The sequence below is a fragment of the Haematobia irritans genome, chromosome 2 (genome assembly GCF_050003625.1).
Source record: "Haematobia irritans isolate KBUSLIRL chromosome 2, ASM5000362v1, whole genome shotgun sequence".
In the NCBI taxonomy this organism is placed as follows: Eukaryota; Metazoa; Arthropoda; class Insecta; order Diptera; family Muscidae; genus Haematobia; species Haematobia irritans.
The window spans coordinates 65,046,299-65,071,411 of record NC_134398.1 but is presented as its reverse complement, the minus strand read 5'-3'; the positions used below and the strand labels follow the sequence as shown (position 1 = coordinate 65,071,411).

Below are 25,113 nucleotides of genomic sequence, written 5' to 3'. Positions count from 1 at the left end.
TGTAGGTTGTTATTTTAGGTTTAAGAAAAATGAGTACTTATTTAATTCTTTAAAAATATTTAATTATTTAATTTAATTTTTGTATTAAAACATTTTTTTTACATTCCGATCTATATAGCGATATATTAGTAATACCAGTAATTAGTTAATTTTCAACTGATGATCACTCATTAGTAACATTTGCAACTATCTATGTATATAGATTTTTTGTTAAGCAATACTTGTAATAATATTTTTTGTCTTAACAATTTAATATTGTATAAAAGAAGCGATTTAATACCAACCTCACTATCTTGACACACTGCTCCATCCTCATCAACGTTGTCATCGCCATCGTCCTTTTGTCTTGTCAATCCCTGGACGTACAGCATATCTTTGGTAGGATCTTCGGATGCCAAATGGGCGCGAAATTGTTTGTTCCTTATTACAAGAGATAATCAAAATATATTACTTTTTAGTTTTATCGAATATCGTAAAAAAATAATCACATGAAGCCGCTACAGTTTAGACTATTTAACCATTTCATTTAAAAGAGTACAGTTATACAGATTTTGAAATGTATTTTCAAAGAATATGAAATAAATGAAATTTTAGTATCAGTTTCAATCAGTTAAGCTTGTAAGCAAGGACTATCTTTTGAAAATATAATAAGTAAGTAAAGTAGAAAGTCGGGCGGGGCCGACTATATCATACCCTAAACCACCACAACAGAATTAGTAATCATAAGCATTTGTGGGGTAACATATAGGTCTGGGAATAAACCGCAGTTGCATATTTAAGAAAATTAAGGGGTACATGTCTATGGGTGCTTTGTGTCAATCTGACTATAGCTCATAGTCAATGTTGCCACGGAAAATGTTCGGTTTACCCTACAAGGACAAAAAAAGTTCCCTACTTTCCCATACATTCCTAAACAATTTTCCCTACTATATTTTTCGTTAAATTTAACAAATTTTACAAAACAAAAATGGTTCTAAGTACTTTATTATCTTAAAACATGAATATGCAACGTATATAACTTAGAATATAAAGTTGTATTACCACCACTGTTGCCACAGTTGGTAGAATTCTACCCAAATTAGTAATCTTTTTTGTTAAATCTCTATAAAAATAAAATTTTGGAAAAAGTTTCTATAAACAAATTTTTTTGTGAGAAATTTTTCTATAGAAATAAAATTTTGACAATAAATTCTATAGAAATAAAATTTTGAGAAAAAATTCTACAGAAATAAAATTTTGAAAAAATTTTTTATAGAAATAATATTTTGAAAAAAAATTTCTATAGAAATACAATTTTGACAAAATGTTCTATAGAAATAAAATGTTGACAAAATTCACTACAGGAATAAAGTTTACCACACATTGTTAAAGATCAAGCCTTGCCGGCTTTCAATTTCCTCCTCTAGAGCCACCAAAATGTAAAAATTATTACAAATTGTGTTGAGTGAAAATGCCCTACATTGTGGCCCTATGTCCCTACAAGACTCTAAATATTAGAAAAACCCTACATATAGGGAATTTCCCCTACTTCTAGCAACACTGGCTGTGATGATATTGCGCCTACGGTGTTAGTATGCCACTAATATTGAGCCCATTATTAAAAAGGAGAAAATCGTTAAATTAGTGTGGGTAATAAATACAAATTTGTAAAAATCGAGCAATATTCTTATGTAAGAGCTACAAGTACGTATAAGTACGATGGGCTAGTACATCAAAATTTGAAATTTGCGTAACATTGGTTAATAAATAAGAGTACTATGGCCAAATTTGGGAAAATCGGGCGGTACATATATATGGGAGCTATAGCTAAATCTGAACCGATTTCGATGATTTTTTTCATATAGTTAGTGCTATAGAAGATTATATGTAGCCAAGTTTGAGTAAGATCGGTTGATAAATAAAGGTTTTGTGGCCAAATTTGGGAAAATCGGGCGATACATATATATGAGAGCTATATATAAATCTGAACCGATTTGGATGAAATTTTGCAGACTTGAAGGGCGATGGAAAAGATTACCTTTTGCCAAATTTGGTGACGATCCGTTTGAAAAAACGCGCAACGTGACCCCATTTGTCGAAATCGGGCGATACATATATATGGGAGCTATATCTAAATTTGATCCGATTTCTTCCAAATTCAATAGCGTTCGTCCTTGTGCCCAAAAAACTCCCTGTACCAAATTTCATCACAATCGGTTAATAATTGCGACCGGAATCCTGTGAACAACAAATACATGGACAGACGGACGGACGGACACCAAGCGCTAGATCGACTCAGGAGGTGATTCTGAGTCGATCGGTATATATTTTATGGGGTCTAAAATCAATATTTCTGGTAGGCACATTTTTTGGCCGATCAAACTTATTATACCCTGACCACTATGTGGTTTAGGGTATAAAAACAATATTAAATTGAGCTATGGTTAGGTTTGTTTATCTTTACAACATGTTTTATTTAATTATCAAAGGCAAAAAACAAAAACATTACAATGTGGGGAGCATAAAGGTCGCTAAATACATATCATTAATATTAGAGCTTAGGTTAAAGTGGCAGCCCGATTTAGTTTCAGGCTCACTTAGACTATTCCATTGTGATAATATTAGTGTTTATTTTAATATAACCTCCAAACAGGCTGATTAGAATGATTCATTTCGATCAAGATTCTCTCTGGAATTTAAACTGCACAAATTTCCTATAAATCTACAGTCTTATGTTACAAATTTCAAATCGTACCATTTTGGAGAGAGTTATAATCCGCCAAATTTACTTGAAATTCTAATATTAAAAAGAAAATAAGAACAAGTATATAGGGCCGTAAGTTCGGCCAGGCCGCATCTTATGTACCCTCCACCATCGAATTACCTGTATTGGTAAGGTATCTTAGATATCTTCTCTAAGCGGTTTCACTGCAATGTGAAACGCAGTGAGATCACTTGTCGTTGAGGTTAACATAAAATCGGGCAGTAATGAGAGAGAAGTTCACCCCTGTGGTATCACAATGGACTAAATTGTCTAAGTGAGCCTGAAATACCTAACCTATTTGAGAACATCTTCTAAATGGTATATTAGTCCATATGGGGAATATATTAGACAAAAAACAAAAAAAAAAAACAAATTAAATACCTATATCTACACGCAAAGAAAAAAAAAACGTTTGGAAAACGTGTACCGAAAACGTTTTTCTTTTGTTAGAGTTTCTTGAATTGCTTCGAAAAATTTAAACTTTTATCACCAAAAAAATCGTTTGTTACAAAATTTTTATTTTTTCAATAAAAAAAGTTATTTTTGAAACAAAAACACAGTCCATTTCGTTTATATCAAACACTGTTCTTTTCTGAATTTAGGTCTTTAATAAGACACATTTTACAGTTCAAAATTTAATATACTACAATGTAATATTGAACATTTTTTCGCAATCTTCCGAACATATCTGGAATATATGTAAAAAAACAAAAAAAAAAAACTTTGGTCGAAGCAGGGATTGAACCCATGACCCTTGGCATGCAAGTCGGACGTAGCAACCACTGCTCCACGGTGCCAAACTAAATGTTTGTTTCTGTTAAATAAACTTTGTTTATTCGGTTCGTGGGCGCCGCAAGCTATGCTATATAAATATAACTTATATGGATATTTATCTATTGATGACCATAACAGGTACATAGCTCAGTGGTTAGTGTGTTGGCTTACAAAGTGCATGGTCCGCGGTTCGATTCTCCGTCCAGGCGAAAGGTAAAAAAAAATTAAAAATTTATAAAATCGTATAATTTCTTCTACATTGTTGGTACTACAGGAAAAGGTGTTAAGAACTAAAAAACCTCGTGGATGTGAGAAAGATGTGAGGGAAAATGCAATTAGCAAGAAAACAATATTTTTTTTTTGAGTTTGTCTTTATGAAATTGTTTTTACATCCTGGAAAAGAATAAACGTTTATCACAAAAAGTATATACTTTTCTTCCAAATACACTTCCTTACAGCGAAAAGCAAATTAGAAACGAACTTTGTTTGTCTAAAATTTCGTTTGGGAGGAAAAAATTATTTTTTGCGTGTGGTTCTGGAACGGTTTATATAGTGGAATCTATAAATAATTTTAAACCGATGTGAACCAATTTTAGCGCGGTAAATACGAGGGCGGTTCGGAAACTCTTAGCCTATCAATGAAAGAAAATAGTTAGTTTTTCAAAAATATTTTTATTTTTCAATATAATCTCTTGAAACTTTAATACACTTAGTCAAACGCTTTTCTAGCAATTTTATCCCTTGATTAAAATAGTTTTCTTTAAGGTCTTCAAAATAGTGATTTACAGCTGTAATTGCATCTTCATTTGAGGTAAAACGCTTGCCAGCAAGTAATTTTTTAGATTTGGGAACAAGTAAAGTCACTGGGAGCTAAATCAGGAGAATAAGGTGGGTGGTCAAGCAACTCGTACTTTAATTCGTTGATTTTAGTCATTGTTAAAACACTCTTGCGCTGGTGCGTTGTCTTGATGAAAAATTATTGTTTTGTGTTGTCAGCCAGGACGTTTTTCTCGAATTCGTACATTTAATTGATCGAAAAGGTTGCAATAGTACTCTGAATTTATTGTTTTACCCTTTTGCAGATAGTCAATCAATAAAATACCTTTGAAGTCCCAAAAAACCGTTGCCATAACCTTACCAACCGATTGAATTGTTTTTGCCTTCTTTGGGGCACTTCCTCCAGCTTAAGTCCATTGTTTGGATTGTTCTTTTGTCTCTGGAGTATAGTGGTGGATCCATGTCTCAACAGTTATGAAACGACGCTTAAAATCCATTTTATTTCGCTTAAAACGATGCAAACAAGCTTGAGAAATGTTCATTCTTATGCGTTTTTGATCGACTGTTAACAAATGCGGCACCCATCTTGCAGAAAGCTTTTTTTCGTCGATCATTTAATACCATATCTTGCACTTTTATTCGTCGATCATTTAATACCATATCTTGCACTTTGGCAACAATTTCTGTTGTTTGTTGCTGTTTTTGGACGTCCACTAACACACGTGGTTCATCTTCAATGCTTGTACGACCACGTTTAAATTCAGCAACCCAATTTTTTACTGTTGCATATGAAGGAGCACTTTCGCCTAACACATTCACCATATCATTATGAATTTCTTGTCCCGATAAACTTTTTTATGTAAATATTTAATGACAGCACGCATTTCTAATTTTTCCATTGTAAAAAAATTGCGGATGCGTCTTTTTTGAACACCTGTATCCATATGAAGGAGTTGTCAGATCGAAACAAAGTTTAACTTGTGTTCATAACAGAGATGGAAGTTTGCAAAACACTTATCTTTTTTGTGTTTATACCGCGCGTTTTGTGCTAGACTAAGAAATTTCCGAATTACCCTCGTAGAAGTGAAACATGGGGGTCATTTTATATTGATGCAATTTATCAGATGAAATGTGCTTAACCACAAACACTTAAGAAGTAAAATCTGGGGATCATTTTATATGGGGCTATGTATAATTATGGACCGATATGGACCAATGTTTGCATAAATGTTGGAGACCATATACTAAAATCGCGTACCAAATTTCAAATGAAATTTTCTCCTTTAAGAGGATCCGTAAGCAAAATCAGGGGATCGGGTTATATGGATCGGTATTGAGCAATTTTTGCATGAGCATTAGAGGTCATATACTAACACCACGTACCAAATTTCAACCGAATCGCATGAAATTTCCTTCTCTAAGAGGATCCGCAAGCCACACAAAAGTGGTCCGATATGGTCCATTTGCAATACCATCCGTCCTACGTCAATAACAAATACTTGTGCCAAGTTTCAAGTCGATAGCTTGTTTGGCTCGTGCTTTCAACAGACGGACGGACATCGCTAGATCGACTCAGAATTTCACCACGACCCTGAATACATATACTTTATGGGGTCATAGACCAATATTTCGATGTGTTAAAAACGGAACATCCTATGGTTGAGGGTATAATAAGTAACTTATTCTATTCACTCCATCGTGGCTGGTATTTTAGTTTCTGCCCGCCCGTACTTTTGGTCGTATATATTTGTTTAGTGATATCAAAAAACAGAGTTTGTTAAACCAAGATAACAATAAATGACGAATTTTGCAATTCAATTATATTTTTTTTTAGCAAGTCACAGACATGTTTTCCAAAAAAAGTTAATTCATTCAAAATAGTCAATAATGCAAAAGTTTTTAAATATATATATGCTTCTTTTAAAGATTAGAACTCGTTAAAATTAGCATGGATTTAGTTTTGGTATCGCTTTTTTGCGTCTTTTCAATAATACTGTTAATATTTGTTTTATTGTAAATAAATTGCGTCTTTGGCTAAGAATCTATATCAAAATCTTTAAATAAGATCACGAATTTTGTATCCATGTCAACTTTTGTTTTCAGTGTAGAGATGATTTAACGAGGAGCACTTCAACGAAACCACAAAGCAATTCCATGGTCTTTCTTTTCGAAATCTTTGGATTGCTCTAAATTTAATAAAAAGGGGTTTGGTTTTAGTTTTTTATCCCATAATTTTAGTGATATCAACGATTCAACATTGTATGCAACCAAAAGTTCCCCACTATAATGCGTGTGGGATTATTTGCTTCATCGTTCATGTTCAACTCATAATGACATGTAAGCACGATTTGTACTTGGTTTGTTCATCGTTCTTTATCCTTAATGTTAATTTCTTGCAATTCTGAATAAATAATATTTTGTGGCAATTTCATTCATTCGATGTTGAGAAAATGACTGCAAGCAATGGTATTATGAAACTGCCTACATTAAAGATTCTCCCAATGTAAATAAAATTAGCGGTTCGAAAGAACTTAGGTATGTTAGTTCTACATGCAGTTCCACACAAGCAGATTCAACATTGCATTGGAATAAGCAACGTCCTTACAAAGATTATGCCCATGAGGTCTCACATCTTTTGTGTGCTGTTGATGAGCATACTTCTGTGTGTAATTTAAGGAGGCTATCTCTTAGAGTTTTAATGCTCATTTTAAGGTTGAAGCTCATCTACTCTGCGAAGTTTCGGCTCATGTGACTGTGTGTAAAATCAATGATTACCTTAACTCCAATTGCTGCATTTGCTGGTAATGCTTCAACTTTTGATTGGCAGCACGTAATTTCTCTTCCAAGGCAGCATTTTCAACACATTTAATGGAATATTTTTCGGAGAATGATAGAATTTCTTGGCGCAGTTCCTCCAATTCTTCTCTGTAAGTATAAAGATGGAAGTAGCTTTAAGTAAACTGATAGTCAACTCCAAAAGGAAAAGAAATACAAAAGGAAAAATATATAGTATATCGATTATATTAGATAGTGCAAAAGAAAATTCAACAGAAAAGTAAGTAGTACTAGGATTCTTATGTGTCTAAAATTTGTATGGAAGACCTCATACAAATTGAATATCAGGGATTGCAATATTGCATATAAAATTATTATAATCATCTTCTTCTCTAGTATATAAACATAAGTCGGGGTTTCCTTCCTTACGCAATAACTCCAGAACGCACTAACCGATTTCCATGATTTTGCATTCGTTGGAAAGGTCTTGGTCTCCGTGAGCAAAGTTTATAGCAAAGAAAATTGAAGAAAAGTTTCAATGGAAAAGCGCGGAAATCTTTTTTTATATACAGCGCCATCTCTGATACAACTCCAGAACGCACGAACCGATTTCCACGGTTTTGCATTTGTTGGAAAGGTCTAGGGCTCTGTGAGGTTTATTGATATAGAAAATTCAAGAAAAGTTTCAACGGAAAAGCGAGAAATCTTTTTTTTTACATACAGCGCACATTTAAAAAATTTATAATTTGAATTCATCGCAGTTGTTTTGGTTACACAATAATTTCTTTTCACATGTAGAGGGTAATCATGTGGTGAAAATAGGGTACCTCATTTTTGTCATTCCGTTTTGTTTGATATCTGGTGAGGGAGGGGGACATCGCCAGACGCTTTTCAAAATTGGACCAAAGTTCTCAGTTTTGGCTGTAATTTCCAAGGAAGGTTAGGGGTGATGTCCAAACAAAGACCCGCTACTTTATTTTTCGATATTTGGTCGCGAAGGTGGACCACCCCTTTATACGAGTTTTGTTTAAAGTACAGTAAAAAACAACAAAAATTCTCTGATTTACTTGAGGTTATGAATTTATTATGGGGTACCGATTTTCTAATATTTGGGGAGGGAGACCTCCTCTAAAACTGAAAAAAACTAGAATTCTAAAGTTTACTTGAAATTTACAAAGGCCGTAGGGGAAGGTTATGAAATAAATATGGCGTATTTGATTTTTGAAAGTGACCCTTTACAAAAAATAGAGCAAAATCTCACCTTCTCCGATTTACTTGAAATTGGGAGATGATGATTAAATTTATAAAGAGTGAATAGTGAAGTTGGGTGGTTTGTGAAATAAATATAGGGTACGTGAATTTACGATATCTGGTCGGGGAGGAGCGAAGGAGGGGGGGTTCGATTTTGTCCGATTTTTTGAAAATAGAAAGCAGACGATTGTAGATAAATGGGAACTCGGTACATAATTTTATGATTTTTCCACAGGCTTCTGCCAGACTTTTTTAAGTAAACAACTTAAATTTACATGAAGTTGACAGGCAACGTACACTGAAAAAAATATTTACTTGATATTAAAGATTACGCAACCTCAATTTTAGGATGCGCAATGTACACACTATTAAGGGCAAAACTCTTTAAAATAATGCAAGTTTAATTAAAACAAAGGTTATAATCTTTGCTTCAAAAATTCTTTTCATTAAAATTAGGACACACAATTTGAAAATTTGCGTCCTTAAATATTGATTCTTTAGATTTAAGATAAAAACGTTTCAAATATAGGCTAAGATTTATTTTGAGAATTTAGCATCTTTGGTTTAAATTTTTTTTTGGAATTAAGAAAATGTTTTTTACTCCGAAGTATCCGTCATAATTTGGATTTTTAAATTGGCATTTGTTTGTACGTGAATAGCTTTTTTTAATATACCGGAGAAATAGAATGAAAATTTGATAAATGAGATATGTATCCTAATTTTAATATTATAGATCCTAGATTTAAAGCCAGATAGGTCGCAAAAACATTTCCTTATTTTAAAGAACCCGCATCTTTGTCTCGGAATCAATACCAAAATCCTTAAAGGAAGGTCAAAATCTTTGGATCCAAGTAAACTTTTTTTTAGTGTAGAGGGTGCTTTATTTTCCGGCATATGTTAGGGAAAGGCATAATCTCCGTGTCCAACACTTTAACAAATTTTAATATGGTGAATTTTTAAGAACTTTTACTTTTTCCGATTTATTGGACGGTATGTTGAGGAGAAGTATATCTCCCCTTGACAAACCACGAAATTCACAGGAAATGTAGAAGATTGTCCAACGATTTGAATACAGAACAATTAAGAAACAAAAAATTGGTTGACGTTTGTTAAGCCGGTCCGTTTTAAAATTAAAAAAAAATTAATAGATATATTTTATATATATTATAATATATATTATATAATAATAACAATAATTAAAAATATCTTTTAAAATGTATTGAGCAATATTTTTTTTTGATAGAGAGAGAGAGCTCCGCAGGGACGAAAAATAGTTTGAAATATTAGACTACGAAATATATGTTCGATGATATTATATTCAATGATTTATTTTGTCCCGATGTGCAAGAAACACAACAAAACTTGTAAGAAAATTATACTTAATATACACGAAGAGTTTACATACGATTATTTATTGTTGAAAGTAAACCGAAAAATAATGTACAAAAATATCTGATGTTTGCTTGGAAGCAATTATAAGAAATTAGTCTAGAAGTACATTTTCAAAATTTCGTTTTGATCATTTTATAGGTTTTCTATACAGTTTTATATATATATGTGCCCATATTCATCATAATTTACTGACAGTTTATTGTATGGTAATAGTAGGTTTAAAGTTCATGTTAACTTTTATGAATATGGGGTATAATATAGACTTATAGATATCTCTCATAGAGAGAATCAAGAGTTCGAAGCTAAATGTTATTGTTCTGAAACCAACTGTTGAAATTCAGTTATTCAAAAATTGTTGTAAGTTGTTTACGGGGAATACCAGATAAGTACTAAACTTCCCTACCAGATTCAATTGTATTACATTCTTATTAATTTAATCGTTTTTATTAAGTGCGTAACGGGAATGTTCGTGATTTGCAGAAAGATAGAAAAGAGCAATAAGAGTCGGTTATTTATTTCTAACGTTTGGAAGGGAAATCGCACATCGTAGTCAAAAAGACTTTTCGGGTTGAGTTTTTATCAAATTATTATCTTGCGCAGAGCACTGATTGAAGGCATATGTTATTGTTGAAATAGTGGCAATAATATGACATTTTGAGTATCGAAAATCGTTAGTGTTTTTTTTTTTAATTTTTTCATCCAAATGAACTTCCAAGGTACAACTTCTAAAGCAATGCAAAGGATGCAAAAATGGAGTACATGCGTCCTCTGACAAGCCCATGTAAAATTCATTGGAGATGATCCAAATTTGCACTACTTCCGCACCCAGATAAGGAATATGATCATCCCTAACATGTTTTAAGAGCAAAATTTTATTTTTGCTCTTATCGCAACCATGTTATTTTCTCGAAAATTCTGTACCTGATTTCGGCAACCATGTAATGTTTGTCGATAAAACAACTATTTTGAGACAAAAATTTTCCGTGTCCACCTTCCAAAAATAACATTTTGCTCTTAAAACATGTTTGGGGTGATCATATTCCTTCTCTGTGTTCGGATCACAAAATTGGGGATCCAAACTACTATTTTGGAAGCACTTTTTTTTGCTGGGACGTCAATTATGGTGCGTAGTATTTTGTTCGTTACGGAACGAACAAACTATTTTTTTCCAATTTCACTTTTTTATCAGTATTTTTTGTAACACTTTTATTTTTTTATTATCTAATTTTTACAAATTGAAAAACTTCATCGCTTCCACCGGGGGTTGAACCTGGGTATGTTGGCAGCATAACAGAACGCCTTATTTTTTTATATTTTTTCCATTAAAAATCAACAAAAAATTAAAAATTGTCGTAATTTGCAAAACCTTTTCAAAAGAACTCCCATGGAAGTGAAAAAGTCAAACGGTACAGGTTCAAATCCCAGCAGGGTTATTTTTTAAATTATTTTTTTACTTTCTTATTGATTTTCTATTCTTTTTTGGCAAATTTAATTTCCAAAACTCAAATTTTCACATAAAACGGCATAATTCCGTACTTTTTAAGACTTGTCCAACAGGACTGCATCAGAAGTGGAAAAAACTTGATGGAGAATTCTGGCTTTAAAATAAATGTTTGTGGAACAACTTCCAATTTTTGTTTTGTTGGGTTGTAATGATTTTATTGTGTTACTTTCTGAAAAAATGATGTAGTTCATAAATTACTCAAGTCAGCCAATATGCTCTCGAGTATAACGTGCGACAAAGACCTAAAATTGGAATGATTACGGTTTTTTTTTTCGTTGTACCAAAAGCTTTGCAATACCAATTTCATGAAGGTAGGTACCAAAGTCTTATCCATATCTTGAAAACGATTATTAAATAGAACTATGGGTATACAAGTCAAGACACACTGAGCTGATGATGACTTGTCTAGCAATGAGGATCTGTTTCATTCGGTATTGAACCTGCGATCACGGTTATATTGTATATTCTCTGCATAGACAATCTTTCTCCAAAGGGTTTAGTTGTTCAAAAATAAAATATTCTATTTGATGATTGAGAGAAAGGTAACAATTGTCTATAAGGGTAAACACATTTTTATTTATGAACATAAAAACTTTGAAAAGGTACCAAATGTGTTGCATGGGTACCAGGGATGGAAAATGCAGTACTATAGTACTTTTTTCAATACTTTTTCACCATGGTCTGTTCCGTAGTACCCCGTTTTGATTTAGTACCTTTTGTTTTGAGTCGACATAGGATTTATGGTACAATAGTTTTGACAAAATATTTTAATATTTTGAGAAAGTCTTTAACAATCTTATTTGCTGATAGTCTTCTAAAGGGTGATTCTTTTGAGGTTAGGATTTTCATGCATTAGTATTTGACAGATCACGTGGGATTTCAGACATGGTGTCAAAGAGGAAGATGCTCAGTATGCTTTGACATTTCATCATGAATAGACTTACGATCTGCCACAACGTCGAATTTTCAGTGAATGGGCCCTAGAAAAGTTGGCAGAAAATCCGCTTTTTTATCGACAAATTTTGTTCAGCGATGAGGCTCATTTCTGGTTGAATGGCTACGTAAATAAGCAAAATTGCCGCATTTGGAGTGAAGAGCAACCAGAAGCCGTTCAAGAACTGCCCATGCATCCCGAAAAATGCACTGTTTGGTGTGGTTTGTACGCTGGTGGAATCATTGGACCGTATTTTTTCAAAGATGCTGTTGGACGCAACGTTACGGTGAATGGCGATCGCTATCGTTCGATGCTAACAAACTTTTTGTTGCCAAAAATGGAAGAACTGAACTTGGTTGACATGTGGTTTCAACAAGATGGCGCTACATGCCACACAGCTCGCGATTCTATGGCCATTTTGAGGGAAAACTTCGGAGAACAATTCATCTCAAGAAATGGACCGGTAAGTTGGCCACCAAGATCATGCGATTTGATGCCTTTAGACTATTTTTTGTGGGGCTACGTCAAGTCTAAAGTCTACAGAAATAAGCCAGCAACTATTCCAGCTTTGGAAGACAACATTTCCGAAGAAATTCGGGCTATTCCGGCCGAAATGCTCGAAAAAGTTGCCCAAAATTGGACTTTCCGAATGGACCACCTAAGACGCAGCCGCGGTCAACATTTAAATGAAATTATCTTCAAAAAGTAAATGTCATGGACCAATCTAACGTTTCAAATAAAGAACCGATGAGATTTTGCAAATTTTATGCGTTTTTTTTAAAAAAAAAGTTATCAAGCTCTTAACAAATCACCCTTTACAAATTTGGCAATACAGACAAGTTCATGCGGGAAATCTCGATTTTGTAAAAGCAATAGTCAAAAATACAATTCTATTGAATTTCAAGAATGTTTTAATAGAAACAAGTATATACGGCCGTAAGTTCGGCCAGGCCGAATCTTATGTACCCTCCACCATGGATTGCGTAGGAACTTCTACTAAAGGCTGTCATCCACAATCGAATTACTTGGGTTGCGATAACACTTGCCGATGGCAAGGTATCGTAAAACTTTTTAACACTGTCTTCTAAATTGTAAGTTAGTCCATAAGGGGTATATATTAAACAAAAAAAGGCCGATTAAGTACGTATATAATTCAGTTTGACAAAATTTTCTATAGAAATACAATTTTGACAAAATTTTCTATAGAAATAACAACTTGACAAAATTTTCTATAGAAATAAAATGTTGACAAAATTTTCTATGGAAGTAAAATGTTGACAAAATTTTCTATAGCAATAAAATTTTGACAAAATTTTCTATAGAAATAAAACGTTGACAAAATTTTCTATAGAAATAAAATGTTGACAAAATGTTCTATAGAAATAAAATGTTGACAAAATTGTCTATAGAAATAAAATGTTGACAAAATTTTCTACAGAAATAAATTTTTTACAAAATTTTCTATAGAAATAAAATTTTGACAAAATTTTCTATGGTAATAAAATGTTGACAAACATTGCTATAGAAATAAGCTTTTTACAAAACTTTCTATAGAAATGAAATTTTGACAAAACTTTCTATAGTAATAAAATTTGACAATTTTTACATGGCTGTTAGAGGCCATATACTAACGAAATGTACCAAATTTCAACCGCATCGGATGACTTTTGCTCCTCCAAGAGGCTCCGGAGGTCAAATCTGGGGATCGGTTTATATGGGAGCTATATATAATTATGGACCGATATGGACCAATTTTTGCATGGTTGTTAGAGACCATATACTAACACCGCGTACTAAATTTCAATTGGATCGGATGAATTTTGCTCATCCAAGAGGCTCCAGAGTTCAAATCTGGGGATCGGTTTATATGGGAGCTATATATAATTATGGACCGATATGGACAAATTTTTGCATGCTTGTTAGAGACCGTATACTAACATCAGGTACCCAATTTCAAACGGATCGGATGAATTTTGCCCCTCCAAGAGGCTCCGGAGGTCAAATCTGGGGATCGGTTTATATGGGAGCTATATATAATTATGGACCGATGTGGACCAGTTTTTGCATGGTTGTTAGAGACCATATACTAACACCACGTACCAAATTTCAATCGGGTAGGATGAAGTTTGCTCCTCCAAGAGTCTCCGGAGGTCAAATCTGGGGATCGGTTTATATGGGAGCTATATATATTTATGGACCGATATGGACCAATTTTTGCATGGTTGTTAGAGACCGTATACTAACATCAGGTACCAAATTTCAACCGGATCGGATGAATTTTGCCCCTCCAAGAGGCTCCGGAGGTCAAATCTGGGAATCGGTTTATATGGGGGCTATATATAATTATGGACCGATATGGACCAATTTTTGCATGGTTGTTAGAGACCGTATACTTAGACCACGTAACAAATTTCAATCGGATCGGATGAATTTTGCTGCTCCGGAAGGCTCCGCAAGCCAAATTTGGGGATCGGTTTATATGGGGGCTATACGTAAACGTGGGCCGATATGGCCCATTTTCAATACCATCCGACCTACATCAATAACAACTACTTGTGCCAAGTTTCAAGTCGATAGCTAGTTTCGTTCGGAAGTTAGCGTGATTTCCACAGACGGACGGACAGCCGGACAGACGGACGGACGGACGGACATGCTTAGATCGACTCAGAATTTCACCACGACCCAGAATATATATACTTTATGGGGTCTTAGAGCAATATTTCGATGTGTTACAAACGGAATGACAAAGTTAATATACCCCCATCCTATGGTGGAGGGTATAAAAAGCATGTGTTTCTATATTAGGCTTCCACACGAACACTTTCTAGATGAGAAGTTATCGATCGCGTACTAAAATAATTCGAACCATTACAGTCACGGTCGAAACTTGAGACGAAACTATTCTACCGACATTTGAAGAAAATCTTACCAGAAACGACCAACAAATATTATTTTGCAAAAATTTATTTCTTCAGAAAATTTTGTCAAAATTTTATTTTTTGTCAACATTTTCTTTGTATAGAAAATTTTACCAAAACTTTATTTCTTTAGAAAATTTTACCAAAATTTTATTTTTACAAAAAATTTTGAAAAAAAATTATTTCGGTAAAAAATTTTGTCAAATAGACTATTTTGTCAAGCTTTTATTTCTATAGAAAATTTTGTCAAAAATTTATTTTTATAGAAAATTTTGTCAAAATATTCTTTTTATAGAAAATTTGTCAAAATCTTATTTCTATGGAAAATTTTACCAAATTTTTTTTTTTAGAAAATTTTGTAAAATTTTTTTATCTACAGAAAATTTATGAAGTACCATGAAGTACAACTGTGGCAACCGTGATTATAATACTACGGTAGTCTTTGTAAGCGGATATAAAACTAAACAAAATATTTAAAATTGAGAAGTTGACAAACAAAATTTTATTTTCTTTAAAATTCAATCTAATAATCTTCCAACGGAATTTTCGTTGAAATTTAGTGAAAAGTACTTTTTCTCTCAAAAAAAATAGCTTTTTTTACATTCTTAAAAATTGTATTTTCCATCCCCGGTGGGTACTACGGTACTTTTTATACTGAAATAGTATCAAAATAGTACAAATGTGTCAACATTATCAACCCTGGAGCGTAACATGGATGCACATATCACATATCTTCCACAAATCATTTTATTTCACCTTTCCTCCCTGTCATCAAGTGGATTCTCTCATATCCATTCGCCATAACTATGCCCGATTAATCTTTTATTGGCTCACCTATGTACGCCATAGTGAAAATCTGTTTGGCGGTTTCGCTAGTTAAGTATTCAAGTATAGTATAGTTGGTCACAAGTATTGTAAAGTATATATGATAAGTTAAACATGAGAAGGTAACATAAGGAAAATAATACTTACTCCTTCGCCTTTGTTGAATCTAAAGTACGTTCGCCTTTTTGTTGAAATTGCTTAAGAAATTCCTGTTTAAAGCGTGCAACTTCACGTTGTACCTCACTTTGGTGTGCCTTACGCATTGCATCGAGAGCAGCCAATGTTGCCTAAGGGTAAAAACAGAGAAATAAAAAGACATGTGAAGAAGACTTTGGATTCACTCGGGAAGAATCAAGGTTTTGCAACTCGCAAATGCCTACTCTAGCCTTCTGCCTTCACTTAGTAACCAATGAGGCGCAGTCCCACAGAACTCCACCAAGCGTCAACCATTGTCGCAGCTGATATTTCGTGCGCCACGGAAGATGATGGGAAGAGGGTGTTCCCCAATGAAAACAACAGTGTCTGAGTAGATGATTTTCAGGCTCATAATTATATATGACATGGTTGTTATACTTATGCCTCATATGTAGTATAAAATTTATGTGTACTACACACCACCACTATATGGGTTTGGCTGTCCTCTGTGACTAGGTATACATGTGTCAAGGCTAGGAAGGTTATGCCATTCTGTGTTCCTCTCTATGATGGTCACAAATTATAACTTCGTTTCAGTTCCCTGTCCTCCCTGTGGTAGGGAAATGCATATAGAACTGCTTGCGTTTTTTGTATACTGCTGCGACCGTTTGCGGCATTGGTGAATATTAAGGCGAGAGTTCTCGAGCATTTTGGAGCTGGGAATCGTAGAATGGTATCTTACCTGAGTTTCTTCGGCCAAGGCTGTTTCCTTTTCGATCAGCAAACGCTCAATTTCTTGTTTATGCTTTTCTTCCAAATCATTAATAGTCCGTCGATGTGACGATTCCATAGCTGACAAACCCTTCTCACAGAGTGTCTACAAAAGATGGAGAAGAAGAAAAAAATAAAAGAAAAATCAAGAGAAATAACATCATGGCAATGAATACGAATTATAAGTAATGAGTGGATCAAATTTAAGGAATGTGTTAAACGACTTGTTTCTGGAATAATTCACAACTTATGAAATTCCCCACCACATTTTTGTAATATACATAGTTCCTTGTAAACAATAAGGCAGGGTCTTTGCCAGGGTACGGAAGGATAAATTGGAATTTCTGAAAAAGGCATCAATAAGTACGAATAATAGCGAACAAAGAAAATAGCATTGACTAGGGACAATACACAGAATAGCTTAATTATGATATTGATAACAAATAGTTTCATTACTTATAATAGGGGAAAATTTTTCATATTTAGATTTGATCAAATAAATTAGGATGAAATTGCTATACCGATGAAACTTAAGTCGGACACATTTTTGGGAGATATTTGGAGCATTTTCACTCGAAATTAAACATTTACAATTCTAACGAAACCTTTTTAAAATAAAGTGAAATAAAAGTAATTAATTTGTAAATTACGTAAAACCTTTTGCCATTCTTTTGAAACCAAATGAAACCGTGTTGAATTATCGTTTGTTTATTTTTTGAACATAACACGAAAGAAAACGTAGATTTAAAATTTTAACTAAAATATTACGATAATTGCAACATATTACAAATAGGTTAATAATTTTGGTCAAACTGATGAAAGTTTATTAAAAATAATATATTTTTGTTGTTTGGGAAAATTTCATATGTTAACGGAAAAAAATTGGAGTTAAAAATTGTTCAAATGTGTTTAGAACTATAGGAAGTTCAAGACGGACATAAAATTACTAATTTCAGAAACTTACGAACTCAATTCAAGTAAACTTCACCCATTTAAAAAGAAGTATAAACTATTTTCAAATTAACTTGATTTGAGTACTCCATTTGTACAAAACTTTTTTCTCATTTGTAGGTCACGTCATTATCACAATGGACTGAATAGTCTAAGTGAGCCTGAAAATGTCGGGCTGCCACTTTACCTAGTTCATATCAAGTAAGCAAAAATAATTTAAATAAAAACAATGGCAAAATTTAACTAAAATCAACAAATTTTCATGAACTAAAATTAAGTTAAATCTGATATAAAAAATGTCGTTGACTTTTTTCTGAGGGTAGGAAGAAAATAGAGTTACATTTAAGAAGTTCTCATAGACAAACATGTCTATGCCAATCAAAATCACTCTGTTCTGACCACAATTAACTAACAATTTTTCACACATCATCAGCTTGTACCATTTTACGTTACCGTGCTAATGGCAGCCTTGCATCGCTTCCAAAAAGGACGAAAAAATCGGTAAAACACTAGAAGTGAAGGCCAGATTTAATCGGAAACCATGCTGCAGTAGAAGAAACCCTGATCGTAAGCGAGATCGGATGTAACACACATTGAGAAATGAGTCTGGCCTTTGGGTGTCCAAAAAGTGCAAGAGCTAACCCATGCACAAAAAATTAAGACTTGTCAAAGCTGAAAATTTACAACTTCGATTACCCAACAGAACCCACCCACCAGAAGTGCGGCAGATGTTAATGATGTGAGCCGCTGTAACTACCGATGGCCGCTTCCCGCTCGTATTCATCGACCGTGGGGTAAAAAAATGCCTTATATTGTCGGGAAAATTCCTAAAGACGGACAACATTTCGGCTGCTTATCATGGACATTCCAACCGGACTTAGCTACATCGTCAACCAAGAATGACATAAGAAGAAGGATTCTCGCTTCATTTCTACCGCACAATGACTATCGAAATCTCCGTATTTCAATCCGTTAGACTTTTGAGCCCGGGGCTTTTTGTAGAGTTAGGTTGGCACTAAACTCTAACAAAGTGACGATCATCTAAAGGCGGCGCTTCGCCGGAATTCCGCACAACCGCTTTCGTGTTGCTTATGATGGTTTTCGTGCCAATGGTAGCCAGTTCGAATAAATTCATAATTTAATCCAAAATTTAATGTGACTTCCGATATATTTTGTATAGCGCTTTAAATTGTTATATTACATATGGGAGCTATATCTAAACATAAACCGATATGATATGCAAGCTTGGTTAGTTACAACGATGGCTATATGTGGACGATATCCCCAAAAATTAAATGATATGGACGATTAAAATTATCAGACATAAGGTATATTACGAATGAGTACTTTGTTCTGAATTTGAAGAAGATCGGGCGTAAATAATGACAGTCGGTTGGGTTTGGTATAGAGGCTATTTGAGCCTGATTTGTCTATACAGTCCATTGGGATACCACAGGAGGTGAACTGTTATCGGTGAATGCTGCCCTATTCAATTTTTTATTGCAAGGAATCCCCGTTTTATAATCGAACGGCGTTTCACATTACGGTGAACAACTGAGATAAGTTTTGAAACACTCGGAAATGTTAAGAGCCTTCCTGACAGGGAAAAAGTTTGCACTGAGTAACTTTCTCGCGCTATTTATGCAAGACGGATATGCTCCACGATGGCCCCCAAAAGTTTTTGAAATTGCGATCAGATTCTTATGTACAACTACTATATGGACAGACAGATGGACATAAAGGACTAAATTGATTCCGTTAAAAGAAAGAATTATTAAATTAAAACCAAAATTAATTTAAATTTAATACTGTGTTCGAATAAATTCCATTCTATTATTGATGGGTGCAGTGCTCTTTACTTAAAACATTTCCATCACAATTTAGAACGATAATGTTTTTTTTTACATTGTTAACGTTGTATTAGGATTCTCGTTTGTTTCACTTACCCTCAGTTGTTCTATCTCGCCTTGATAGCGTTGACGAAAACTTTCCTCATCTATAACATTAGAAAAGTCTGGACAATGGGTCAACATTTGATCCCGGTAAGCCTGTTGCAGGCATTCCATTTGTTTGCCATGTTCCATTTCCAATAATTCCACACGTTTCTCCAAACGCTTCCTGTGTTCCAGCTCCTTGTTTAATTCCGATTGAATGTAATCGCGTTCCTGCAATAGCATAACATACTCATCGTCTTGGCGAGCACATTTCATTTTTAGTGCATCACTCTCCTCTTGGTATGAACGCACTTTTTCCTCTTCCGCTTCGAGGCGTTTCAATATTTCACGCTGATCACCTTGGGTGGTTTGCAGAGCATCTTCCTTGGTATGCAACATTTGTGTTAACGTTTGGAGCTCACGTTCACGTTCCTCCATTAATTCCTCGCTTTTATTTAAATCTTGGTTAATGGCATTCTTCTCAGCCTCAAGGCAACGTATGGTCGAACGTTGATGTTCGACTTGCTGCATAAGTGCGGCTAAATCTTTGGCATGTGACTGTTGCAAGCGAATAATTTCACTTTCATGCTGTTCCTTTAGACTATGGAGTTTTTCACGTACCTGCAGGCAATGCTGACAAGAGTCATTTAATTTGCGATGAACTTCTTGCAACAATTGATCAGCTCTTTTGCGTAGCTCACAACATTTGTGACACACGTCTTGCAGCGATTCAATGGATATTTCAGTACGTGGTATGTGCTCATTGGACGAGGTGGCCTCACATTGCAGGGCTATCAATGAGTCTTCCAGCTGGCTGAGGAAGGAGGAAATGTCACACAACACCTGACGGTCGCTGAGAAAATCAACAGCATGTTGCTTGTACATGAACTCAAAGTCAGCTTCGAGTAGTATGTCGTTGGGATTGGTAATTTGTAGATCAGAGGATAGCTCTTCGAAGAGATTTTCGTATTTTTGCAAAGCAGTTATGCCAAGCTTTGTGATTTCTTTCTCTTCGTCGATTTTGGAAATGACCTCGGACGGGCAGTCACCACGCAAAACATCAATGCGGGCATCAATCAAGGCCTTATGGGCCACAATGTCTGCGAATTCCGAAAGCAATTGTCGGCCCTCACTGGTCTTGTGTTCATGTTGTAAATGCATGCGCCATTGTCCTCGTTTCATTTTCTGCATAGTTTCTTCATAGCACTGGGTAAGCTGCGTCACAGCCAGTTCCATTTCTTTGCGTAGCACGTCGTGTACAGCATCCGCAAATTTTTCGAAGGACATGCGTTCCTCCGATGTCAGAGTGTAACCAAATGAAGGTGCAAGAGAATTCTCCAATCGCTCGGCATTACGCATCATAATGTGAGCAATTTCAGACTGTACCAATTCAGCATTAACAGTTTCTTGGGCCTGGCGCCATGCTTCTTGAACTGCTCCCTGCACTAAATCATTGGTGGATATATAACTCAAAGTTTCCGCTGCTAGACTAGTGGCCAATTTCTCCATGGCATTATTTTTATACCGCTTAGCGATTACATTAATTTCATTTTGCTGTCTCAGCAAATCGTCCAACATGTTCTGGTCTACTGGTTCCATGGATAATTTGACAGTGTCTGTAGTTGGGGCTGTCGCAGATGTTGGTGATGTACCATGATTTCTTTGGTAACTCGATAGCAATAGTCTGCGGGCCAAGACTCCTGCCAATATGTCCAGGCTACCACTAGTCTTCACCGTACATTTGCCTTGCAATTTGGCCTTAAGCATTGACATTAAATGCGAAGTTTCGGCTACTTCTGCCCTGGTCTGTCTTTGACTGAAGAGCTCTGGATTTTCTGCCCTTTCCACCGAATCTCTTAGTTTACCGAAACAAACACTTTCGAAAGCAATTCTCTCGGCTAATAATTCCAAATCCTTGGTTTTGGTCAATTCATTGCGTTCTCTTAGCATACGGCGTTGTTTGAGCAGTTCTGCTAGCTTGGAGCGAAGTTGAGACTCCAATTGGGTTAAAGCTTTCTTCACTGGACTAGAATCGGGAAGCATATATGACGAAGGCTGTGTAACATCCACTTGGGATCCTTGAAGGACACAAGTTTCCGTAGATTCTCTGATCAATTTAACTACCTCTTGAAGGCAGCGCTCCACAAAACGATAGGAGTCTTTGCGATCGGTTATGGGAGAAACGGATCTTCGGTTACGTGATGACCGTAAATTCTGCAATTGACTTAGACTTTGTTCAAGGAGATCTTTACTGGATACCAAAACATTTTCTAAACACTTTAGACGCTCCAGCAAATGCTCGGAGAGTTTTAGATTGCCGGCTGGTGAAGAGCGAGGAGGTGATTCTAGCGTAGGGGTATTGGAGTTAGGTGTGGGGGTGCTTGAAGAGCTTCTCGATGTATTCAGGGCTCCTTCGCAGCGTTTTTCCAAATCATTTACTCTAACTAAAAATTGCAGAGAATCCGAAGCAGAAGATTCAAGAGATCGACGACGGGATGACTTCTTTGTGGCTGATTTTACAACGGGTGGATTTTCCAAGATGGGCTGCTTTATATTGAAATGATGGCTTTTCTCCAATTCCTCAATTTTTGTCTCCAAATCATTTAATTTGATTTCCAACTCCTTGCTTACTGTTAACTGTTCTTTACCTTTCAGCGAAAGGGATCTTCTACGTTCGGACTTGGCCAATTTTTGTTTGAGAGATCTTACTTGCCTGTCCGATGAACTGTATTTCAGCGTAAGATCTTGTATGCGATCAGCCATCATTTGTAGCTGGGATTGATCTTCGATTTCCTTGCGTTCCATATCTTGTTTAAGTGAAGCATAAGAAATCTCTAAGGAGTCATATTGGTTTTGTGAGTCCTTAAGCTCCTTTTTCATTGCCCTTATTTCGGTTACTGCCTTTTCGAAACGGCCCTTGAGCTCACTGTATTCATCGGCCAGCAAATCCCTTTCCAAGCCATAGGGATCAATATCTTTAATCTGGGTAAGATCACTTAGAGAGTCCATACGTTTCATTTTATAACGTTGCAGGTTAATGAAACTGGCCGGACTACAGCTCTCCATTTCTCGAAGACGTTTGTAGAGATTTTCATTTTCCTCTATGCCCTGGGCCAAGCGATCCTCTAGGTCTTTGACTTTTTTTTGGCTTTCTTCTAGGTCATCGCTGATTCTCTCAATGATCTCAGCAGCATTTCTCTTGGCATCCTCTAGCTGGGTTGTTAGGCTTTCTCTAACCTCTTCCATTTCTTGGATACGACTGTTTAACTCTTGCTCCGTCCGTTCTAAAGTATTCAACAGTTCCGACATACGGGCTTCACGTTCTTTGGCTTCGTTTCTTAACATATCACGCTCCTTTTCCACCACACTTAATCGAAATTGTAGCTCTTTGTCCACATTCAAATTGATTTCTTCGTGCACGGTGTGAATGAGGGGCAGCTCATCGGATCCCACACTATCGACTGTGCTACGTCTCGAGGATGGTGGTGAGGACCGACTTCTCTTATGCATACGGGGGCAGGGAGTGGTGGTACGTGGTCGCATACGATCTTTGGCTCTCATTAAATTCAATGTCGTGGGAGGGGACGGCGATAGTGGAGATCCCCAATCGCCAATGCTATCGCGTCTTCCCCCTTCGGAGGCGGTGCGATATTCTTCGTCCGATGAAAAATGTAGAGCAGTCTTTGGTGTGAGGGGTGTTTGTGGACTTAGCAGCGTCGTGGCAGGCTTTGTGGATGCCGTTGTGCTGACGTTGGTGATTATCACCTTGGGACTAGTTTCACTAGACAATTTCTTCACCTTACCCTGGATGCTGGATGACTCTGGACAGCTCTGCATAATTCGCTGGGCTTTTATGAAATCCTTTTCAATTTCACTTTTCATGTCATCACTGGAATTATCTTTGATAATCAGTTCTGTTGTGATAGGAATTGACTTGTTCTTTTGTTCCTTTGCCAAGGAGGAGTCTGATGGACAATTACTTTGGTTACCAAGGTTCAAGGCACCACCATTGCTGCACTGTGCGTTTGCATTGTTGGTTGCTGTGGACCCTGCAGCAGAGGTTGCATTTACCACCGAGGAGTTTGGTAGCCCTGCAGCATTTCTTAGAATTGCTATCCAACTATTACGTGAATTTGGGGAAAGACTGGCCAATATGAGGCGCCGTTTATCCCATGTTGTTAACTGAAAAGCATAATTTCTATTGGCATTGACTTCGGCCACATTTGTAAGACTGTTAACATCCAAGACACCATCTAAGACACCACGTTCCTCGGAAACAGGATCACGATAATAAAAGAGAGCAGCACCACTTAAAGTGAACCAATGTTTGGTCCAATCACCGCTGCGATTATCTTGTTTCATTAGCCAACCTTTCTTGGCATTAAGCGATTCACCCAGCACAGAGGGTGTGCTGCTGGTGGGTGTTGTGGTGGATGTTGTGCCGGATGTACTATGTGGCGGTCCTGGATTCACACGCAATTCTACTGTTTTCGACAAATAGCTGGATGTAAGATCATCTAAATTGCAGCCTCCATCAGGATCACCACGTTCTAAAGCTTGTTTCTGTTGTTTGCTGCGATTTTGTTGTTGTTGTTGTTGCTGCTGATTATGATAATGATGCTGCTGGGGCTGGTGGTGGTAGCGTAGACTAGATTTGCTCGTAGCTGTTGTCGTAGTTGTGGCCAATACTGGCGGTATTTTCTTGACAATTGCCGAGACTATGGCTGGTGTGGAATTAGAGGCCAATGGCAATGATTTCGGCCTCAGATGGTTGACCGCATCACCATTTGTGGCCGCACTTTGTTTGCTTATCGTTATTGGCCTATAGAAATCAGGCTCATCCCTCGAATTTTTATCATCCTGCTGGGATTTGTTATTATTGATGCTATTCAGAACATTATTGACCGCCGTCGATGACCAACGATTTTTTTGCTGTTGACTTAGATTGGTTATGGTATTGGCCAAATCCTTAATAGTTTTCTCATCACGTCGTATATCTTCGATGAGTAGGCAGGGTGGTGAAACTGAAAAGAGAAGTAGAAAAAAATACCACAATTAATGGTTGCTGCTTGAGAGGATTATATTCTAAAGAAAAAATCATTTGTAAATTTTCATAATGGCTACAAAATAAACTACTCTCCAAAATAAACTACATTCCAAACTTTTTTTTATGTGAAACGAAAACTTTGACAAAACTAAGATCGCAATTTGTAAGGAAATTTCTTTGAAGACAAATGGAAATTGTTTGGAGTAGGTAGGGATGCCAGATTTTGAAGAGGCAAAAAGAGCACACACGAAAAAAGAGCACACTTTTTTAAATAAAATAAAAACATTTAATTCCAATTTATTGAAATATAATTAATTTAAACACAACAAAAAGGTTCATAACATAAACAAACCCACTTTCATCTCAAGCTAATTTTCTTACA

The 25,113-nt window shown here is 35.7% G+C and overlaps 1 protein-coding gene across 6 annotated transcripts in view; it reads right to left on the bottom strand.

The window, feature by feature from the left end:
• The window catches only part of osp (myosin phosphatase Rho interacting protein outspread), a 470,128-nt gene that overhangs the window by 15,768 nt on the left and 429,247 nt on the right, over positions 1-25,113 (bottom strand). For all 6 annotated transcript variants that reach the window (XM_075295119.1, XM_075295116.1, XM_075295120.1 and 3 more), the window contains exons 6-10: positions 19,697-24,708; positions 16,771-16,905; positions 16,041-16,180; positions 7,070-7,219; positions 285-420 (exon numbers count right to left, since the gene is read on the bottom strand). In XM_075295119.1, the coding sequence (XP_075151234.1) occupies positions 285-420; positions 7,070-7,219; positions 16,041-16,180; positions 16,771-16,905; positions 19,697-24,708 (5,573 nt within the window). The remainder of the gene's footprint in view (positions 1-284; positions 421-7,069; positions 7,220-16,040; positions 16,181-16,770; positions 16,906-19,696; positions 24,709-25,113) is intronic.